The sequence below is a fragment of the Ooceraea biroi genome, chromosome 4, assembly GCF_003672135.1.
Source record: "Ooceraea biroi isolate clonal line C1 chromosome 4, Obir_v5.4, whole genome shotgun sequence".
NCBI lineage: Eukaryota > Metazoa > Arthropoda > Insecta > Hymenoptera > Formicidae > Ooceraea > Ooceraea biroi.
In genome coordinates, this window is record NC_039509.1 from 5,614,130 (window position 1) to 5,635,429 (window position 21,300).

The window sequence follows — 21,300 nt, forward strand, 5'->3', positions numbered from 1 at the left end:
TTATTTATTTTCACGTGCATCAATAGCAATTTCAATACAGACACGGCTTATTTTATGTCTGTTTTATGCATGCACTTGACGCTTAACGTACACCACCGGTGTGCGTTGATGTTTCACCTACGCGCATGTTACCCACGCGCGTGCACGGTCACAAAGAGATCTTTAATAGGTGTGTATTCGCATGCTGAATCGCGCTGATATTTTTCCGGCGCTTTCGCGTCAATTGCATATCCATGCGCACGCGAAATGCCATGGAGGAACAAAGGTGGTTCCATACTTCCTGGTCGGTGGGGTTGCGCGTCCAATATGCGGTAGGGCTGGTTCGATCGGTTCGCTCGGTAGGTTTGCCAGTGCGTAAACTTGCCTCTCGGTTCGCCGCCAGTGATTAAACAAATATCGGCTGAAACATTTTGACCGATGCTTGCCGGCTTTTGTTGGGTTTCCTCAACATCGCGTTGCTCAACTATCGATTAATATCGAATTAAATCGATACTAGTTGCTACATGAAAATCACGTAAATTTTTTAATGAATTCATCATCAAAAAATGTTCTCGGAGTTTCCATGCAAAAGTATATTTATGGAAATCGAGGAAAATGGAAAAAATAATAAAATTCTTTTACAAATACATGACGTGCATTCTAAAATTGAATTGTTTTCCGAGTATTGAATTTAAATGTATCTTCTATATGTATTGGTTGCGCCCGCAGACGTGTATATAATAATCGATAAATAAGCACTGCAAGTCGATTTTTCCACGCGCAAGCTAGGATAATGGCTTCTGTAACGTGATTCCTACATCGCGCAACCTATAGTCTGCGTCCGCCATCATGCTTCTCAATTTCACATCACTGAGAAGCCAGCGGAAAGAGAAAGAGAGAAGCGACGAGTTAGTCCGAAGAAATACGGGCTCGCACGTTTTAATGTTTTTCTTCTCGTTATTCCGCTTCCAATTTCTCACTGTCAGAGTTTATAAATTTCGTGAAGCTTCACGTGCTATAGTGACGCGCGTTCGCTCTGCAAGATTTGCTCCAAGTTTACGAAATAGCACGTAAAAGCAAAGTCTAGTTTCTTGGAAAGTACTACGCTACAATTTCATTATTTCGAACGTTCGAAAAGAAATAAATGTTTGATGCGTCCAAAGTATTTCTGGTGCGAGTAGATTCGACGAGCTCGTGTTTCACCTTCTTTGATAATTCAGCGTACAATGATATGCTGTCCGGCCGAGAGGCGATAGGAAAACGCTACGTTCCCAGTCTCGACAATGATGCCATTCGACCGGTCCGTGGCTTTCATGAAAATTTCACCGGTTTTCTTCCTCGTGGATTCCCCGTGCGACCGCTTCAAATATGGTGCTGTTCCTGAAACACGTACAGCGATCGTCCCACTTTTGCTTCTCCCCATTCTGCCCGTGCACATGCATTCGACCGCTCTCTTATCGCGCTGCATACTCGCGCTGTATCATTTACGCTCGGTCTCGTAGACGAAGACGTCTCTTTGCGCGCAGGAGGTGTCTCGCAGATATCTCACAGGTGTCTCACAGGTATCTCACCTGCGTTTCTCGACGCCATTCGTAACGTGAGCAACTCGAACGAACGTAGAGAACAGAAATGGTTTTCTCGAAATTGCCTCGAAATAATAATATCATATGAAGGTTGCCGAAAACCCGTTGGCAATGACGATAGCGTCATCGTTGACAATATCGTCGTGCGCACTCTTGCACGAGGCGCGAGTCTGGGAATGAGGTCGCAATTTCGCCGCGGCCTGGCACATGATCAGCGACAGCGTTCGGCATCAATTCTGGCATAGCTCGACGATGCGCGACGACGGGACGTCATGCAGCAGCTCTCGGGTGTGCAATGCTTTTAACGATGCAACGCGGCAGGGCAACGTTCCACGCTACATCCCACACTCGGGAGCGCATTTATTTTCGAGGGTTGATGCAAATGCTGCTGCGAGCTCGCACTCACATCTCCGGCGTGACGATACGCCGTCACTCTTGTTCGATTAACCGCAAGCGGGACCGCCGTTGCATATATGAGCTCATCGCCTATAACGATAAAAACAACGCACACTCAAGATGGAAGGTGGAGGCGGCCACGAGGATGGGCAACGTATGAATCACGAGTGACGGCACGTGCACGGGAGATAGCGCACCGAGGAAATTTCCTCGTACGACGACCGTGACGAAATTACCAAAATACCATTTGTCAGCTAAGCGATAAATTGAGAAATTGTGTGGAAAAGCTGAATAAATCAAGATTCAAAATGTTTGATAAAGTTTCAAGCGGATTTTCATAGATTTTCACGCTTTGCTTGCCGCGCGCGATGCTGCAGGAATTAACGTAGAAGCGACAGTTTTACGCAATCTCGTTTGTAGCCTCTCGCACGTAAAAATTAGCGGGTCCGAGACGTTAATGCAGCGCGAAACGCGTAACTGCATTTCGGATGAGGCGGCTAATAATACTAATTGATAATTAGAGGAGAATTGTAGCAAATTTATTGTATTTGTCACAAAAGGAAGGTGTCTGAAACGCTCGCGTTATTGCATTATCGTGCTTTGGGGCACATGCCATGAGACGTGCTCACTCTATTAATAGGTGGACGTACGCTCTATTACTCTTGATTAAGCCTATTGCCAGGCCAACGGCATTATGTGATAACGCATTCCATGCGAAGTGTACACGCGCGCGCACTCATTTCGTTTGCGAGCACCATAATTGGCGTGTTTGCGATTCGTTACATTTTGCATCTCCTTGTTCTTCTCCCATTCCTCTTTTCTGTAAATGAATATTAGATTTACGAGTATGACTTTTGTCTACTAAATAAAATGCAATTTTGCAGAAACGCTACGTGCATCATAGCTTTTTCTTCTTACATTTTGATTATGCATTTCATCTTTCATTTTTACTATATTTAGATTAAGTCATCAGTTTTTTTTTTCGTAATTTATAGCACATTTGTTGATATTATAAACTACCATAACTATGAATAAATAGAAATAAAAGCAGGAACTAAAAGACGCATCGCTGTCGGTGTCTTTGACTTCGGTCTAGAAGATAGTGAATTGATCCTGACGAATCACTCAGGTCTTACGACACAAACGGGATTACGTGGTATTATGCGAGTCCCTTCGTAATCATGAGAAGAGTGCCACGATTGGGCCCGCATGGAACACGAAAAGGAAGAATCACTGACGAGCCATAAAGGGCCGACAAATGAGAAGGGACATTGGACGCTCTAGTCCTGTATAATCCTTCGAGATGGAGAAAAGGGCGTACAATTCTCTGCATACCAAAGTAGTCTTTTTAGATAGGCCCTATACCTCGCAGACCTTTCTACATGACACACGCATGCACACACAGAAGAGAATGTTTAATATCGTGACCGGATATCAGCTGTGTTTGTGCAACGATCAACAGAATCGGTCGACGGAATTGACCAACAGTTTATTTATTGCAAGTTTCCATCGTTCTTGTCGAGATTGGTATCATTAATATCAATCATTACAGAGTTCCCAGAGACGAGGACTCGGCGGTGGTGCGAGGGACGCGTTTCTTTTGCGAAAGTGCGAACAGTCTGCTTCTTCTTTCATCTTCCTCCTTTTCCTTCTCTCTCTCCTCTTCCTGACGCGCGAGATCTCAGTTGAGTTGTTCGTGAAAGCAGCGCATTAGCACGTAACACATGTCTGGCTTCGGCCGTCCCTCGACTCAGGTTTTTTGTCGGCGCCCTGCATTAAGCCGCCGCCCGCTGCCTGCACGCCCCGAGGAAATCGAGTTTGTATCACGGCCACAGGGCCGCCGATCACATGCCGCGCCGGGATTCCGAGAAGGAGCAGCGTCGCCGTCTGTCCGCGCGGTGCGCCCCGGCCGATCGAACGGTAATTATGGCCCGCAGTAATTACGTTAATTGCACGACACGCGGGACTCGAGTGGGTCCGCTCGCGCCGAAGTAGTCGCGTATCGCGGGGGTTTAAGACTCGCGGGCGCTGGTGAGGAACGATAATGGCGATGACGGGGATGACGATGACGATAATGAGCGCCGGCAATCGCCGGGAGGGCTGAACCGGGGAGGAGGGGGGAGGAGGGTCGAAACGCCCGGCAACGGGAATTAATAGCGTCGAGCGAAACGTGGCATAGCACGATTGCCGGGTGCTAATTCTTGCCGGCAGTCATTCACCGGTAATTAATGCGACGTGATGCGACGCGATAAAGTTGGAATGGAAAGCGCAACGATACCGCGCCCGTTGTACTTTCACGATGGGATGGACGTTGTTGGTGAACGTGCATTTATCGGAACTTTTCAAACGAGAGGAGGATTCAGAACGACGCCCTCACGAGCATCACTCGTTAAGCAACACCTCGTGCGCGAGTGTCATGCGTGCGTGCACACGCGCGTAACTTAATAACGACACGATAAATAAATCGCGTCATACATCGACGCGAGAGCTTCTGGCCGACAAACGGACGTTCAAATCGAAACATCGATAGCGATATTAATTTTGTTTCGCGCCACGGCGAAATCAACGGTGATCCCTTTTCAGTGACTGTGAATTTTTTAACACTACAGCGCTTTTGATATTGACCAATGCGCGTGTATTTCTGTATTTTCACGAGGACTCGTCTATAAAAATTTAATAACGACGCCAGCTGTGCGCACACGCTTGTTTGTTGCCTCCGTAAACGTTATGTAGCGAATTAGCACTCGTCGTTGATCACACATAAACGACACTGTCAGAGATTCATTTTTTTTATTTAGTTTTTTAGATTCTTATTAGAGGAGCTGTGCCCGATTACGCACTGCTATTTTTATGACCAATCGCCGTTAAACCTTTGTCCTCTGTGATAACACTCCTAATCTCTGCAAATTATTCGACATTCGGTGATAATTGCTTTGCTAAGGGCTAGCCCCGGGGGTTATCGTGCCGCATGCTTGATATCACCGTGAAATATTTCGGCGTTCTTGATACCATACCAACGGACATCAAGAACTCTGAAATTACATATTATTTATCTTGCTCGAGAGAGTATCGCGAGAAAGACGAGAAACGCTGAAGACGCCGGGAAAGAAATACAACGGTGGAAATTACGGGTCAGTAAAGAAAGTCCCGGCACTAAGTATCGAGCGTAACGCTACGAGAGAAATGCAAAAACGGAAGAAGCTATACTCGGCCAGGAGGAAAGTGAGCAGCGAATGCTCAAGGATCAAAGGACCTCGATGGTAGAACGTAGAAATGAACCGGTAGCGGAATCGGATGCCATTTTCTCCTTGCTGCCATCCTCGTCCGTCCCGGCGAGGCATAACTCGAGCCGGTTGACATAAAACGTAAAACGCATAAAAGAATGATGGCCTCGACTCGCACAATGCCCCCATTCATCAAGTTCACGCTGTTGCTGTTATCACAATGCTGGCCGAACCTTCACGATCCGCTGCAACTAAAGGTTCAAACCTTGAAGACTGTCCCACGACAGCGGCGCGTTGATTAAACGACGCCGAAGAACGAGCGCGGTTATTCTTCGAGTGCGCACTTGAAATTTACTTAAACTGCAAGGCACTGGATAAACCAGAGTGATCTCCACTTTGGTGTAATGGCATTGAACGCTTTTGGCATCCAGGAGAAGTGGTTCTAATTTTGATAGAAACTTCAGAGAGCGCCATTTAGCGGTAGCTTCGCGAAAATGCATTTCTTCAGGATGAATCAGCTTAGGAGGCTCGCCGAGTGAAAGTTCTCGGAAGGGTGATTAACTCTGACAGATGCGGTATATGTATATACAGATGTATACATTAAATAAATGCGTATTGTGCAACAGAACTGGGCAACAGACTTGACTTGTAAAGACTCATACGCACGCGATTAAGCCGTTGAGCAAAGCGTAGTAAAATGTCTATTAATCTTCGTGGGTTAATTGCGGTTTGCACGATGATCATTCATTGCCTTTGCGGTGCTTTTGCTGGTTCTGCTGGTTCTGAGGCTGCGATTCGGTTTCGGTTATCTTCGATCTACGTGATTCGCACAAAAGCTTCCAGGAACAAATATATCTCTCGGTGCCTTGCGTAGCATAGAAATAAAGCCGTGACATTTACCGTTATACCGTGCCATGCGCAGCCGGCAGCAGGAAATTTGTCCAGCGGGCGATTCTTTTTCATCGTTTTGCCCTCGGTGCAATGAGCGCGTGGTCAAACTGCGCGATATTTCACGATAACAGTGACCAGAGAGATGTACGTTTATCGCGCGTTGTCGATTTCGCTTTTTCACCTTCCCTTCTATTCGCGCGGAGCACACCGTGAAGGCCTCCGAATGCAATCGTGGGAGATGGGTAGGGAGTTCATTTTTTTATCTTTTAATAAATAATACATAATTTTTATAAGAAGCGATAAAACTCCGCGGTATCTGAAATCAGAAATTATTGCGACTTTCATCGTAATGCAAGTGGGAGAAATATATTCTCCGACGAACCAATTATTCACCAAAGCACCTCGATTCGTCGGTTTAGCGTCGGATTTACTTGGTTTCATATAACGTAGGACTATTGTCATATTTCGTGTGTGCGCAGCTACAAATGTAAGTGATCGCCAATTTCTCTCTCTCTTTCTCTCTTATTAGTGAAATTTATAACTCATTTGATGAAATGTATATCGTATTTTATTGGTCATGTATGGCTGATTTTTCTGATTCGCGAGATGTCTAGCCATAAATAATAGTGTTAAATTTTATTTTTATACATCAAATTTTTATATATTTTTATATATAAAAATCAATATCAAACATGTCAGAATCTGGTTTATGAAAATCTATATATAAGAATAATTAACGTGACGGTGAAGTTACGTATTATGTATATAGATATAGTTTATACAAATTGTTGTTACACTGTTATCGTTGTCAAAGCGAATGATTTACCTTAGTATCGAAAGTGATTTAAAATTTTGATCGATTCAATCAGCAACTGTTTCAGCAACTGTTTCAGCAACTGTCAATAAATCGCAGAATCGTATTTTCAGACTGACACAACAAATCGCTTTATTTTTCTTTATATTGGTGTCACACGAAATACACAGTGCCGTATTTCAACACGAGAGGATCTACACTCTCAGAAACCGCATATTTTTCGCGTCCGCAAACGTTTTTTTTTGTTTCGTTTTTAATATATATGGAGGACTTCATCCCAGGGATTAAAAATCATTCCGGCAACGGAGAATTCCCGGCAGACATTCCGGCGTTCATCACGTTCGTTCAGTTTCGCTTTTTCATGAGATTGTGTTGCTCGCATAACGTTCGCCAACGTGTCGCGCTATCGTGTCCTCCGGGGATTTCGATTCGCGCGAATATATGTAAACGCAGTCTGTCAATATTCGAGTTCACGACCCACCAGTTGGGCAGATATAAAAGAGCCAACCTTCTTCGGCGCTTCTCTTCCGACTTGCACATCGACGTTTACATAGCGACAGGCGGTAGGTATGATGCTGCCATGAGAAATTTATCGATGCCGCGGATCGATTTTCATTTCGCTCAGCATCCAGAATATTTTCGTCCTACATATTGGAAACCAGTCCAATATCCCCGTTCGTGAAAGAGTTCGTCCTCCTCGGCACTGATGAGACTCGAGTGTCGGCTCTGCGAGAGTCACTCCAGAACGGTTTTTAAACTGAATATTCAGTTCGCCATCGTCATCATTACGTTTCGTCATATATTGCGTGAACGCAAAGAGACACATTCGAATGAAACTTCAAACAAGTGTTTGAATATGGAATTTCATCTGTCGCATCTGTCATGTATACATGACCCACGTAGAAATTGCCGAGGTTGTTTAACTGGCCCAACATTGGCCTAGTATTGGTAGCCCAGAGTACGGCAGCGGCATTACATACACTCCAGTGTCGGATCCGTACTGGCACAATACTGGCGGCCAGTACTGCAAAGAGTTGGCAGACAGTCTTGTCCCAGTACTTATTAAAACCCGGGCCATGTGACGGGCCATTATAAAATACAGACATGGACCAGTACTGGTTGCGAGACGGGCCATGCTTCGGCAACCGACACAGACCCAGCATTCGACTACATACATTGCCGATAATATATAACTAGCAACACAGGCGCGCGCTACGCGCGCTATAAATAAAATAAGAAATAAAAACAATAAAATAAAAATAATATAATAAATACAATTGTCAATATAACCGCACTGACAGCCACTATGACATTCTGACATTCGCGACACGAAGTTCAAGTCACACGAAATTCGTCGCGGAAAAGAGGCTTCAATATTCGATAAAAAAGAACTTCACGAAGTTAACACGCCTTTTTTAGAATGGGATTATAACAATATATTGATTCACCAGCGACCGATAGATGGCCAGATCAGGCGTGACGTTCTCGCTAGAAACATTTGCGTTATCACGTATAAATAACCATCCGGAAAACCGATTTAACATCTTTTTCTTTTAAACGCGATATTAATTCACGCGACATTTACAAAATGATTTTACTAATGTTGTTTGCATTAGTCTTTGTTTATAATATTTAAGTCACAAATACAAATAGTACAAAATACAATTATATATATATATATATATATATATATATATATAAAAATACATTAATACATTAATTGGTCCACTTCTATGCCCAATGCTGGTGCAGTTATTTACCGAATATTGGTCCATATATTATTGCCAGTGTCGGATCAGTACTGGCAATTAAGTACGGCATGGCGTTACACTCCTGTGTCGAATCTGTACTGGCACAATACTGCCACGATGGCAAACGGTACAGTCCCAGTATTGGACCGTTTTGAAATTTCTACGTGGGGAGATTTGAAAAATTCGAAGGGTACACATGAGCGTTTGTTTGTGAATACTCATTACTTCCTGCGATAGTATTCAAACGTCAGAACTTGCTCTCTCGGGCATGGCGGCAGTTTGATGATGTTCACCGCAATACTGCACACAGTAATGAATTTTCGTTTCACGTGTAACGAATAACTATGCCGAGGCATAAAGCCGAGAAGGAACTACGGTACTGGTACGTTATTAATTTATTATTATGCCGTGCAAGCAAAGCGCCGAATTTAGCCGGCCGAGCGCAGGATGTCCGCGTACACAGGTCGAGATACAAGCGGTCGTTCTACTATTACGCGAGTGCACGCGATTGCTTTATTAACGAGGCTTAATCGCTGTTGGCCCGAGGAAACTTTTGCCGGCACACCTAAATAATCTTCGGGATTATCGTGAGATATCTGTCAAGATCTGACCGGAAATTACGACATCCATTTCTTCGGACTTCCTGGAATCAATAATTTCATCGGTCCTAAATGTCATCGCAAGATTTTGTATGATGTTTGCGATCTTATGTTTGTAATTTTACAGCATTATTATTTCACTCATCGTTTTAATTATTTAAACGGGAATATTTTAAAAAGTAGATCATGATTTAATCTGACGCTGCGCTCTTCATATTCTGTGCAAGCGCCAGAATTTTTATTCGTTTTCCCGTGAAACGCTTTTATTGTTCGACGACGGTCATTGGTGCACCTCGTCGTGTTTTGCAGCAAGTGAGCCGAGAGCGTCAGGATGGTTTTGCTTGTTCCCGAGGGACAAGGAGTTAACTCTTGAGTGTTTATGAAACAAGCTAAGCACGGTCGAGCTTTATTAAATCCACTTATGAATTAATTTATCCGTTGATCCCGACGGAGGAATAGTCATTTTTCATCAAGTTCAACTGCGCCGAGTGAAAAGCGAATTAATCCGAAATCTTAAATATGTGCATCTTCGCATAATTAAGTGCTGCATTAATTTTTCCTACGTGGTATCTCACTTCGGCAATTTACCGATGTAATTTATGAAACATTCTCGGAGCGCACCGTTCGAGAAATTCACGTTACTCCCTCGTGGCTTGCATGACCGAAAAATCCGGTGTTCGCGTTGGGAAGTCCGGAAGCACTTCTCTTACTTTAAGAGGTCAACAGTTTTTGCACCTCGCCCCGTTTTCATCGGGGCGCCAACTTTTACCAAAGCTATTTTCCCTCGTGGAAGCACGCGGGACATTCTGTTTAGCTTAAGTTTTCCGCATTCCCGGGAGACTCGAGCCTTTTTCTCGTCCTTGTCGATCCTGGGAACAGGTGCCGCATTAACTGACGATATCGACAAGACTTCACGTTATATGTGTCTCGAATAACTTTTCACACTTTGATCGTGCCACGCCAGTCTCGTCGACTCCGCGCGCTCGAGTGAGCATTTGATCATTCCCGTATTTAATTTGCCGTGTAAACGCAGCGGTCTCGTTGTACATAATCACGCTATGCGGCGTAATTAAGACCCTCCTTGAGGTATGGTAAATTATGCGCACGGAGTGGCTAAGTAAGCGACGTATCAAGTTACTTCCCTTTGCCAAGAACGTCGCTGCTACAGGCGCGATATGAGCTCGACGCGCTTTATAACTCGCGCTGCGCACGCAAATATTTGCCGCGTGTTCGCGCGTCCGCGCTGAATTAGCGAAAGCGGAAATCGGTATACGACGCCACGTCTCGCGACTTTCCACGCTGCGTTTGGTCAGCCGCGCGATTCCAGCGGGAATGAGTGAAAAATGCAGGCGTATTAATTTTCGATCGCGCAATCCCGTCTTTCCAGGCTTGCCCATCAATTACACGCACGCGTATTTTACGCCGGCGTGTTATTCCACGCAGCATTGTTGCTAGAGGCTCGCCACGTGGTTAACGCCAAGAAGCAGGATGTTGTTTTCAACATCGAGTCAAAGGAGAGACACGCTGCTCTGCCCCTGTTTCCGAGACCACCGCGGCAGAAGCAGCATCTGGAGGAATAAAGACTGTGTAAACGTTGCCTGTGTACACGAAGCACGAAAAGCGGTTATCGCGACGACACTCGGTGCCTCCGAAGCTCGTTAGGGCGATGATCTGTCGGAGTTAAATTCGTTGCACGTCAGAATTTTCTTCGGAAAAGCAGTGCCGGGCGATGAGTGGGCTGATTGATATTACTGATTGGCTACCAGCGGTAGATTTGTCAAAGCACAAATTATTGGACGCGTTACGCAATCGTTGCTAACGAACGCCAGCAATGCGGTATCTTATAACTATATGCTGCTTACGAGACGGACGTCATCTCTACTGTGACGGTATATCTTTTCGTAACATCTGTTACTATGAATCATTCGTTTTTTCAGAAAATTTTTTTCAGACTTGTTTTTTTTTATAATGCTTGTTTCTGATTTTAATTCATGTTCGCTGGAAGATACAGAAAGATCTCGGCATAAAAAAATCTCAATGTGACAGCGCCATGGTATTTTTAAATTCAGATCGCAGGAAACTCATATAACTCCTCGGCTGCCTCGGTAAACCTTAAAAATTTCACTTTCGCTAGGTTTGACATCATCATTTAAACTTTCACAAATAAATATCAAGACATAAAATTAGCTGCCGATTCGTATATTTTTGCATCTTGATGCTGGATTCGATGCAGTCACTCGCGACAAATATCGGACGCATAATAACGGAGCTTATTATAGCATCATTATTTGCATGAGTGTTTCTTCCTCCACATTTTTCCTACTACTGTCTCAATTTATGCGAAGGTAATCGTCTCTCATTCATGTGTGCAGAATCCTTATTGCATCGCTGACACAGCATCGGCGACGCTCGTATAGGTCTCGCACGGCTTACATCAGCTGTTTTATGACCACTCACTCGAAATAATTCTGCAATAGCGATCTTTAAAAAGGGAAATAAAATTCCCGCAGTATTATGAACTTAAAGCAAGAGTCGCTGTTATTAATACATCGGCTTTTTTAATAGCAATATTACAAGAGTACCTGCAAGGCCGCAGATTTACGGCTAACTATAATAGTTGCGGGTGAATCATGTGACACGTGATTAGATTGCTATTAAATGGATCAGGATGCCGAATATGTCGTTCACGCAGCGATCGGCACCGCGTTCCCGGGATGTGAGCCACTGATCCATTCCTTCGTTCCTCATGCACTTCCGGTCGGCGTCTAGCAGGCAGTCGGACAACTGACCGACCGATTGTGCGTGCATCGCGCCGGCGACGGCATGCACCTGCTACGATGCAGTTTGCGCCCTGCATAGCTATGTAGCATAACTCGAGGCAAGAGTCTTCGAGCGTGCCCGACGCGGCGCGACGAGCTATTGCGTGAACCGGTGTACGGAGGAACGATTAAACAGACACGGCGCGAGACGGGTTGCGTGCAATTCAATGTCAAGATGCGTGCAGGTGTGAAAAATGTTACATGTGAACTTTTTTCAGAGCTTGTTATATTTACTATTTATATTTACTTCTAGATTTTTTATATTATGGTTCTATGCACACAGATGCATACGTGCACAGATGTACTTGTATACGTAGAGGTACATATTACTAGTAGTTTACTTACTTTACGTACATATTGTTTATGTTTTATATACAGGGTGTCCCGGGTTTTAACCGACAAACTGCGGGAGCATATTCTACTAGTGGAAATAAGAAAAAATTCTTATATCGAGTTTGCTTAGAAATGCTTTATTACAAAGTTATAAACCAATATTGAAAAGAAATATCAGATAAGTAACAACGGATTTTTTCACAAAAATATAAATTATCTACGCAATGATTTAGTGACGCATTTCAAAATGTTGTCCTTGCACATCGATACAAGCTAGACATCGACGTAGTACAGAATTTGTTACAGTACGACATTCCTGAAAATTTTGTTGCATCTCAGTAACTGAATTAGTAATTCGTTGCTTTAAATCTATCTGGTACTCTCCTGTTAGGAAATCTACGTTGATACTCTCGTACGGCAGCTCGTGCATTTCCGTCACAGAATCCGTACACGAAATGAATATCAAGTGTATTCCTCATTTGAAAACACTTTTGGCATTCTGATAGTAATTGCTAGTTGACACGACGATTGAAAACTAACAGCTACTGTTGTGAAAGTAACAATCATACTGAATCGTTTCAACATAGTGAACATGAATACATGTGAATACACGTAACGTAAACATCTTCGACCTTGCAAATTCTACACTATGTTCCGTTGTTACTTATCTGATATTTCTTTTCAATATTGGTTTATAACTTTGTAATAAAGCATTTCTAAGCAAACTCGATATAAGAATTTTTTCTTATTTCCACTAGTAGAATATGCTCCCGCAGTTTGTCGGTTAAAACCCGGGACACCCTGTATAGAATAATTCCGGGATAGATGGCCATATAGGATAGATGACCAATCGTTCTAATTTTGTAATGATCGCACAGCTGTGTGTTATCACTCAGTCTGAGTTCTAATTGTGTTTGCAACAGGAGGTTTAACGTTTTGCAGAAAAGCATCATAATTGTGAAAATATTTTCATTTTAAACTTTACTGCCTGCTGAAAATTGTTTCGTATGTTACTATTTCCGCATAGGCATCAGAAATATCTGGCATGAACTGACAGAAACCAAGATTTCCGGTTTATTTAGAGCTCTCTGCGTGTAGCTAACGTCGTACCGTTTCCACTCCTGCTCACCATGTTTTACGAGATGCTATGGTCATTTCTTTCGGATAGACGAGATTAATTTTGTATCCTGGTCATTTCTCTCAAGCAGAAATGATTGGAAGAAATGACCAAGGTCCTTGCATTCCTAAAACAATTTTGTGAATTATTTATACATATATATTTTTTGTTCTAAAAACAATGTTTCGTGAAAGAGGACGTTAAAATAATATTAGCCTATTTTTTAAAGATTTTTTAATTGAAAAATAACGTATATCTTCGGCCATCTCAGAGTTATCTTAATGTATATATGTCCATAGTATATCGTTTATGAATCCACATTATGAATTCTTTGGCCAAAGATTGTACAGCAAATATATATTGGGTTGTTCGGAAAGTTATTTCGTTTTTTCAAGGAAAAATGAAAGGCGGTTTTATCATATTTAGAATAAATTTTATTCAGTGATGTATTGGCCATTTTGTTCCACTACCTTTCGCCATATTTCTGGCAACTTTAAGATTCCACGCTCATAGAAGTCCTTCCCCTTATTGACAAAAAATTGAAGCAAGTGATTTTTGACGCCTTCATTTGAATCGAAGTTTACATTGTTCAAAGAATTTTGTAGAGACTGGAACAAATGGTAATCGGATGGTGCCAGATCAGGAGAGTATGGTGAGTGTGGTAGCACATCCCATCCAAGCTGTAAAAGCTTCTGGCGAGTGACCAAACTTGTGTGTGGTCTGGTATTGTCGTGATGGAATACGACACCTTTCTTATTCGCCAATTCTGGTCGCTTCTGCTTGATGGCAGCATCCAATTCATCCAGCTGACGACAATACACTTTCGAATCAATCGTCTGGTTGCTTGGTAGTAGCTCGAAAAATACGATTCCCTTCCAATCCCACCATACAGAAAGCATGGTCTTCTTTTGATGAATATCTGCCTTGGATGTCGATTGAGCAGGTTCATCTTGCCTGGACCATGATCGTTTTCGCTTAACATTGTTGTAAACAATCCATTTTTCATCTCCAGTTATGATTCGCTTCAAAAATGGTTCATTTTCTTCACGTTTCAACAATGAATCGCAGATGGTAATGCGTCGAATCAAGTCAATTTCCTTTAAATTGTGTGGAACCCAAATATCGAGCTTTGAAACGAATCCAAGGCGTTTCAAATGATCGTAAACGGTCGAATTCGATAAATTTAACTTTTCAGCAATTTCGCGTGTTGTTATGCGACGGTTTGCATCCACCAGAGCCTTTATTTTCCGTCATCAGCTTTAATTGACCGACCTGAACGTGGTGCATCTTTCAAATCGAAATTTCCAGTACGAAATTTCGAAAACCAATTCTGACACTGACGTTCACTCAATACATCTTCTCCGTACACGGCACACAATTATTTTCTCGCTTGCACTGCATTTTTACCCTTTCGGTAGTAAAAAAGCAAAATATTACGAAAATGCTCACTTTGATTTTCCATGTTTGATGTGATGCCAAACAAAAATTACTTGACAGATCGCAACACAATAAGATACTAAATGACGTCTGAAATGTCAGTTGTCAAAATATAAAACGAATTTGCTGCTTAGAGTAAGATTAAGTATCGAGGAACGCGACTAACGACATCTCTTTGTGAAAAACGAAATTACTTTCCGAACAACCCAATAGCTTGACTCATGTAATATCTTATCAGAGAAGCAGCATGTGTGCCTCGAGAATTCTCAGAAGACACTTGTAGAATACATTAAGGAAACTGTCATATCGTATTTATCGAACGATTAAAGATCTGCTTCCCGTATTGACAATCGAGCAATCGATATAGCGATATTGGATCATTGAGCTCTGATAAATGCTCGTTCTCTTCACGCGTGACGTTGCGACTATGAAATCGTATTAAGGTCGTGGCGCGCGATGCATGCGAGGGTGGTCGCATGCAAGAGCGATCGTTTTGCAATCTCCGTCGTGATAAACGTTCCCGCATCCCGCGTTCATTCGCGCGGACCTTTAAACCGTTCGTCACCGGATGTATTTTTCCATCTGCAACGCCTGCATACGTCGGCTGCATACTCGCCATTCTTTACAGCTTGTCGCGTGATCCGATATTTGTGTCATGGCTGATCTATGTTATACTCTATAAACGCGACCGAAGAAAGTTGATGCGTTAAATAAATAACTCGCTGGTATTATACATAGAATGGAGCGAGACAGCCGCATATGCTATTTAATATATATGTAGTTCACCGGAACAAACAACCTGCGGAGGTTTATTACAAAATTACGAATATCTGGCCGCAGCAAATGCACGCTAACGTGTGTTGCTTACTCTTGAAAGCAACTGCCCGACTAGAAATTTATCCAGTGGTCCTGATCAGGTTGACCTTATTTTATTATCAGGTCCTGATAAGGTAAATTCATCGGGACCTGATCAGTCATGTAACGCAGCACAATAGTTAGATCCTTATCTGGATATCCTCATCAGGTTTATATCGGGTTGAATTATTAAATCCTTACTACCCAGACAGCACCAAGTCGTCTAAAGGATTACTAAAAACTTGATATTTTCGGTGAGTGTAAGAGTCCTTAGAACATATACTACTAGTAGTATATGTTCTAAGTAAGAGTCCAAAAGAAGAGAAGAGTAGAGTACCGGATCGATTTTCCAGATGGTTATTTGTAAGGTGCTAACCAAATGTTTCTTGCGAGAACGTCACGCCTGACCCGGCCATCTATCGGTCGCTTGGTGAATCAGAGGCGGGAAACACACTTGTGTTGAGTTTTGTCTCTTATTGTTCCATAATCGAGTACATTGAAATGTATATGATATAAAAATAATTAATACTCGCAAATTAAGTAGAAATTACTATTCTTTCTACATTAAGTATATAACGTACATTATAATATTATAAACTACGTATGGTCCGATGTAGGACCAGATGTGGGAAACCTTTACCTCTAAATTTTAAAAAATATCAGGATGAAGGAATAAGATCCTTTAGTAGGTACTAATAATGTAAACCTCAACAAAATTTGTACTTTGAAATATCAGGCATAACGTAAGAAAGTCCTAATATGTTCCTTATTATTTTAACCCTAAAAAGGTCATACATATTTGAACCTGATGAGGATATTCTTAGGTATACCTTATTCAGGATTACCTTACGCCAACCACGTCAGGTCCTTATAACATATTAGGTAAACCTGACAACATTTCTAGTCGGGTGTTGGCTCGCGATATAGCGAGCAGCGTAATGAGCTCATTGCTATATCTCGCCCCTTATGTGGACACATGTAAATGCGAGGCATAAACTCAATTGTCTACACCCACTGGACAACCTTCGCGGTCCGTTGACCGTCTTCGTCGTGGTCAGTCGGAGATGGGTCTAGCGTATCGCGTATGTCCTCGTTTTCATCAACACGATTAATCCGAGTGACCCGACTCTATATGAAACGTGACCGAAACAAGCCGCGCTCGAAACAAACATGACCGCCTATTCCCGGTTTCTGAAATCGATGACGAAATCGACTCGCCTATATCTCCAAGGATATCCGAGAAATATACCGCTCGATCCATATTAAACGTTGATTTCAATTTCCCCGGGATTATTGGAAGCTATAGAAATAACGTTCGGCGATATTCGATTCGCCCCGCGATCCCGGCAGGTATTCTATTTTCGTTACCATTACCGCGACAATCTAGTTCTCGGTCGATCGCGATATTTCCAGATCGGGTGATACCACGTAAGGACACGGGTTTTTCGCGCGATCGAATCAGTACGAATTAAATCAGCGACGAATTTCCCGGGCGAACGATGAGCGTGTTCTCGCTTCGATTAACCCGCGCTGCTTGTTTCGCGATTCGCGACGGTGTAATTCGAAAAAATCGGTCCAGTACGAATTATCCGGAATTGTCGAACAACTTCAACAGATGTTACCGCCAAAACAAAACGAGTGGATCGTATGCGATCGGAACATGACGTGATTTGCAGCAACGGAATGTCCGGTTTCGATGAAACTGGATGCTCTGGTTTAACGGTTTGTTAGTCACGAGAGAGAAATCCAGCAGTGAGTGGCATGTGCCGGTTAACTGTCAGTTCTTCATTGTCCGGTCGCGCCAATTAATGAAACAAGCAATAAAAGGAAATAAAAATGCAATGGGGGCATTTATTGGCTATCATTGGATACCATTGAATGCGTGCATTCGCTCCGCTCGTCCGGTTACGAAAATGTACCATTAGTCTCTCTCTCTCTCTCTGTCTCTTTCTCTCCTTCGGCTGAACTTAAACAGATGTTTTATTAAAGGGTCGATAGTGGGAACAGCGAACACTTGGTGTTGTTATCAGTCGATGTCTGGTTCACTAATCAATGTAAAATTTTTATCCGCTTACAGTACATTTAACAATATTTCAAAGCGTTTTGAAGCTTTGACAGCACATTTTTTTCTAAGATAGAAAATGTATTAATTTTAAAAACAATTAGTTATTAGTTATATAAATTATGTTGTATATTACATTAGAATATATATAATATTTAGAGATTATATAGTTGTATCTTTACATAATAATGAAAAATGATTAAATTAAACAAGACAAGAAAAAAAGGATAAGAGAATAGAAATGGTGATCATGTGTAATTTTTTCTTTTTCTTGTTTCTATTATCTATCCTTCATTAGTACAAATCCGAAAAACTGTTTTTCGAACGTTATCGAACACTGATAAATGTATCCGATAAAGAAATCGCGTTTATCTTGAATACTTTTCGAAATGAAAGCAAGAACTACATATACACTCGAAAACTCCCAGGGATCTCCATTTAGAGACTCAGATACGTTTGGATCTTTATATTCTTTAGCACGTTTTTTCAGTAATTGGTATTTTATAATATATCGGCGTTAATGACGCACGATAATTATTATGACACTGACATTATAAAACGGATGTAACTTGACCTGTTGCAGACGTAGCAGTATGGTATGCTATCAGTGACTGAGAACTTCCCCTAAAACATGAAGAAGCATCCTCACATCCTCGCGTGTACCCTGCTTTTGCTGTCTTTGGCGTTAGGCCTCAGCCTGCAGGAGGACGATCTGGTTTTCGACGACGTTGGTGAAGACAATGACAATGATAACGTACTTGCCGGCTTGCCCCTGATTAATCATCGCGCAAATCGCCATCGATTCGATCATTCAGAGTATCGTCCCGATGGATCATTCAGAGAAAACAAGAAACACGCACCTCGGGTCGAGAGGCTGTGGGGTGTGCCGGACGCCATCGTTCCGGTCGGCCACGTTTTCAAGATGAAAATACCACGGCAGGCCTTCTCGGGAAACATTGACTTTTACGAGGTAAGCCGGGTCGGTGACTTGCGACTTATTCTGCAATTGCGATATCGAGACGTGACCAGAAGACTTACTTACTTCACGGATTGTGCGTTTATGAATTTTCCAAATGTGAAAAATGCGTCTTTTGTTTATCTGAAGTTTACAGATTTCCGAAAAAATTTCTTTGTTTCGATTTGTCTTTAAATTTGTAGACATAATTATAAGAAATACGTTTGGTGATCCTGGAGTGACTAGTGAAAAGTGTTGCCAATTGTACACACACATATACAAAAATTACAGTTGAAATGCTTTTTATAAAAATTTCGCAATTTGTACGCACAAAATTGCGGTTGTTTACAATCGGGATAAAATAAAGGAATATAATGAAGCTTTTCGAGGTGACTTTAGAAGTGTAATAAAAAAGAATAGTATAAATGAAAATCTTGTACATACTTATACATGCAAGATTTTCATTTATACTATTCTTTTTTATTACACTTCTAAAGTCACCTCGAAAAGCTTCATTATATTCCTTTATTTTATCCCGATTGTAAACAACCGCAATTTTGTGCGTACAAATTGCGAAATTTTTATAAAAAGCATTTTTTTGTGCAAATGGCAGCACCATCGCGAAAAGATTCCCTAGTCTCTCCAGCATCCCCTTAACATTTGGTATAAATAAAATACATTGTTATAGCTACCTATATATTATATCATCCTATTATAATACGAATGTCTATATTTTATTGAGAGACCTTTACGCTTTTATTATACAAAAAATAAGAAAAATGTCAATCCGCCTTCTCAGTAATTGGTATTTGTGATAAAAGCCACATGCGCATGAGATAAAAGCCACATTGGATTTAAGCGGCTGGAAAACGCTGTTCTTTCATATTTATCGAATTTCATTTCACCAACAAGTATCGCGGATGCTCACCGTTATTGATTTATTTGTCCTCGCATCTATCATTTTCTTCCCTCTTGAGTCGTGCCAGCGTGACGTCTCTAGTTGAATCCATATTTGCGATTCAATTTGCTCCTCGATGCGCCTCGACGAATTCCACAGCCGGAAATCCTTCTTAGATTGAATAGCCCCATAGTCTTCCCTTTGCCCTCAAAATTATTCCGGCAGTGGAAGGCGCCTTTCATTCTGTCTTACGAAATTTATTCAAAAGTTCTTCAACAGTACAAACAAGAGTATTCATCTCTTGACATAGTAATCGCATCAACCTGATTATTCATGATTGATAACAAAGTTGATTAATCGTAAATTTGAAAGCACGATGTTACATGATGAAAATGTGTGTCAGGTTCGTGAAGCCATCGGCAATCATCTGCCGCGATGGTTGCATTGGGACGACGCGGCGTTCACTCTGATGGGCGTGCCATCGAAAACGGACACAGGGAATTATCACTTGAGCGTTACGGCCATCGGCAAGAACGGTGACACCGCCAAAGATCAGTTCGTCGTGCAAGTTATACCCGAGAAGCAGGAGGAGCTCAAGCACAAGGATGGGAGGGTGAGTTATAGCGAAAACGTTACCTCCGTAACGAGAACGCGAGCGTGGCGTGAGGGAATCGAAAACGTTCCGCTGGCATCGTTTCAAGTTTCTTGTCCAAGTCGAACAACAGGTCTCTTCGTGCTTTCCATTCACTAATGAATAATATAACTGGAAAGGTCGAAGATGAAGCGTGGATGACGCGACGATGAACTTTTCGCGTGTCTAGGCGATTAACGGCACGTACTTTTATCATTTCTACGCATTAACGCACGCGTTCACTGACGAAATGAAATAAAGCAATGTTGAAAACATTGTTCGATTCGCGCGAATACAAAACTCCATATATTTTGGACATTCCAGTTTGTCCCATAAGTCAGCCATGCGCGATAAAATCCAGTTTGAATTTATAGCGGAATTTAGAACGGTTTTCGCGTCGCGATACAGGTCTGTCAAAACGGTGTCCATTGCAATAGCGTTGTCACTGTGCGTTTAAAAGTCGTAAAGAAATTACTTTCGCGGACGTCAACTGATTGACGTCAATTGATGTTGCTGCACGCACAACGCGTTTGTGCAATGTACAATTGCTTATGTTATGCGACCGTATTTGGTCGGACGTCCTCGATCTTTGAAATTTTGCGTGCTAGCGTAGATAAGAGTGCAATGGAATGGAGTCCAATGAAAATAGGACGACTCTAATTTTAGACGCATTGCAACGACGGCGAAGAACAGACAATTCTCACGATTTTACTGGACGCACGATTGGACCAACTGTCGCCTAGCGTCAAGGTGAACGCAATCGACAATCTCGCAGGATTTCTGGGAATGCACATGGTACTTGATTATGCCATTTGAAAAATTAATTTATATTTTGCTTTATATCTCTTTTTTTTATCTGACACAATTTTAATATATTTCAAAATTGAAAAAAATTCTTATTACGATTATTATACTAGAAGCAATAAGATTATCTGATTCATTGGCCTGAATATAAG

General features: G+C 42.1%; 1 protein-coding gene across 3 annotated transcripts in view; it reads left to right on the forward strand.

Annotated features, from left to right (window-relative positions):
- Nucleotides 1-21,300, forward strand: part of LOC105282476 (dystroglycan) — a 69,426-nt gene that overhangs the window by 38,670 nt on the left and 9,456 nt on the right. For all 3 annotated transcript variants that reach the window (XM_011344442.3, XM_011344441.3, XM_011344443.3), the window contains exons 2-4: nt 18,444-18,830; nt 20,117-20,326; nt 21,011-21,139. In XM_011344442.3, the coding sequence (XP_011342744.2) occupies nt 18,492-18,830; nt 20,117-20,326; nt 21,011-21,139 (678 nt within the window). In that variant the 5' untranslated portion in view covers nt 18,444-18,491. The remainder of the gene's footprint in view (nt 1-18,443; nt 18,831-20,116; nt 20,327-21,010; nt 21,140-21,300) is intronic.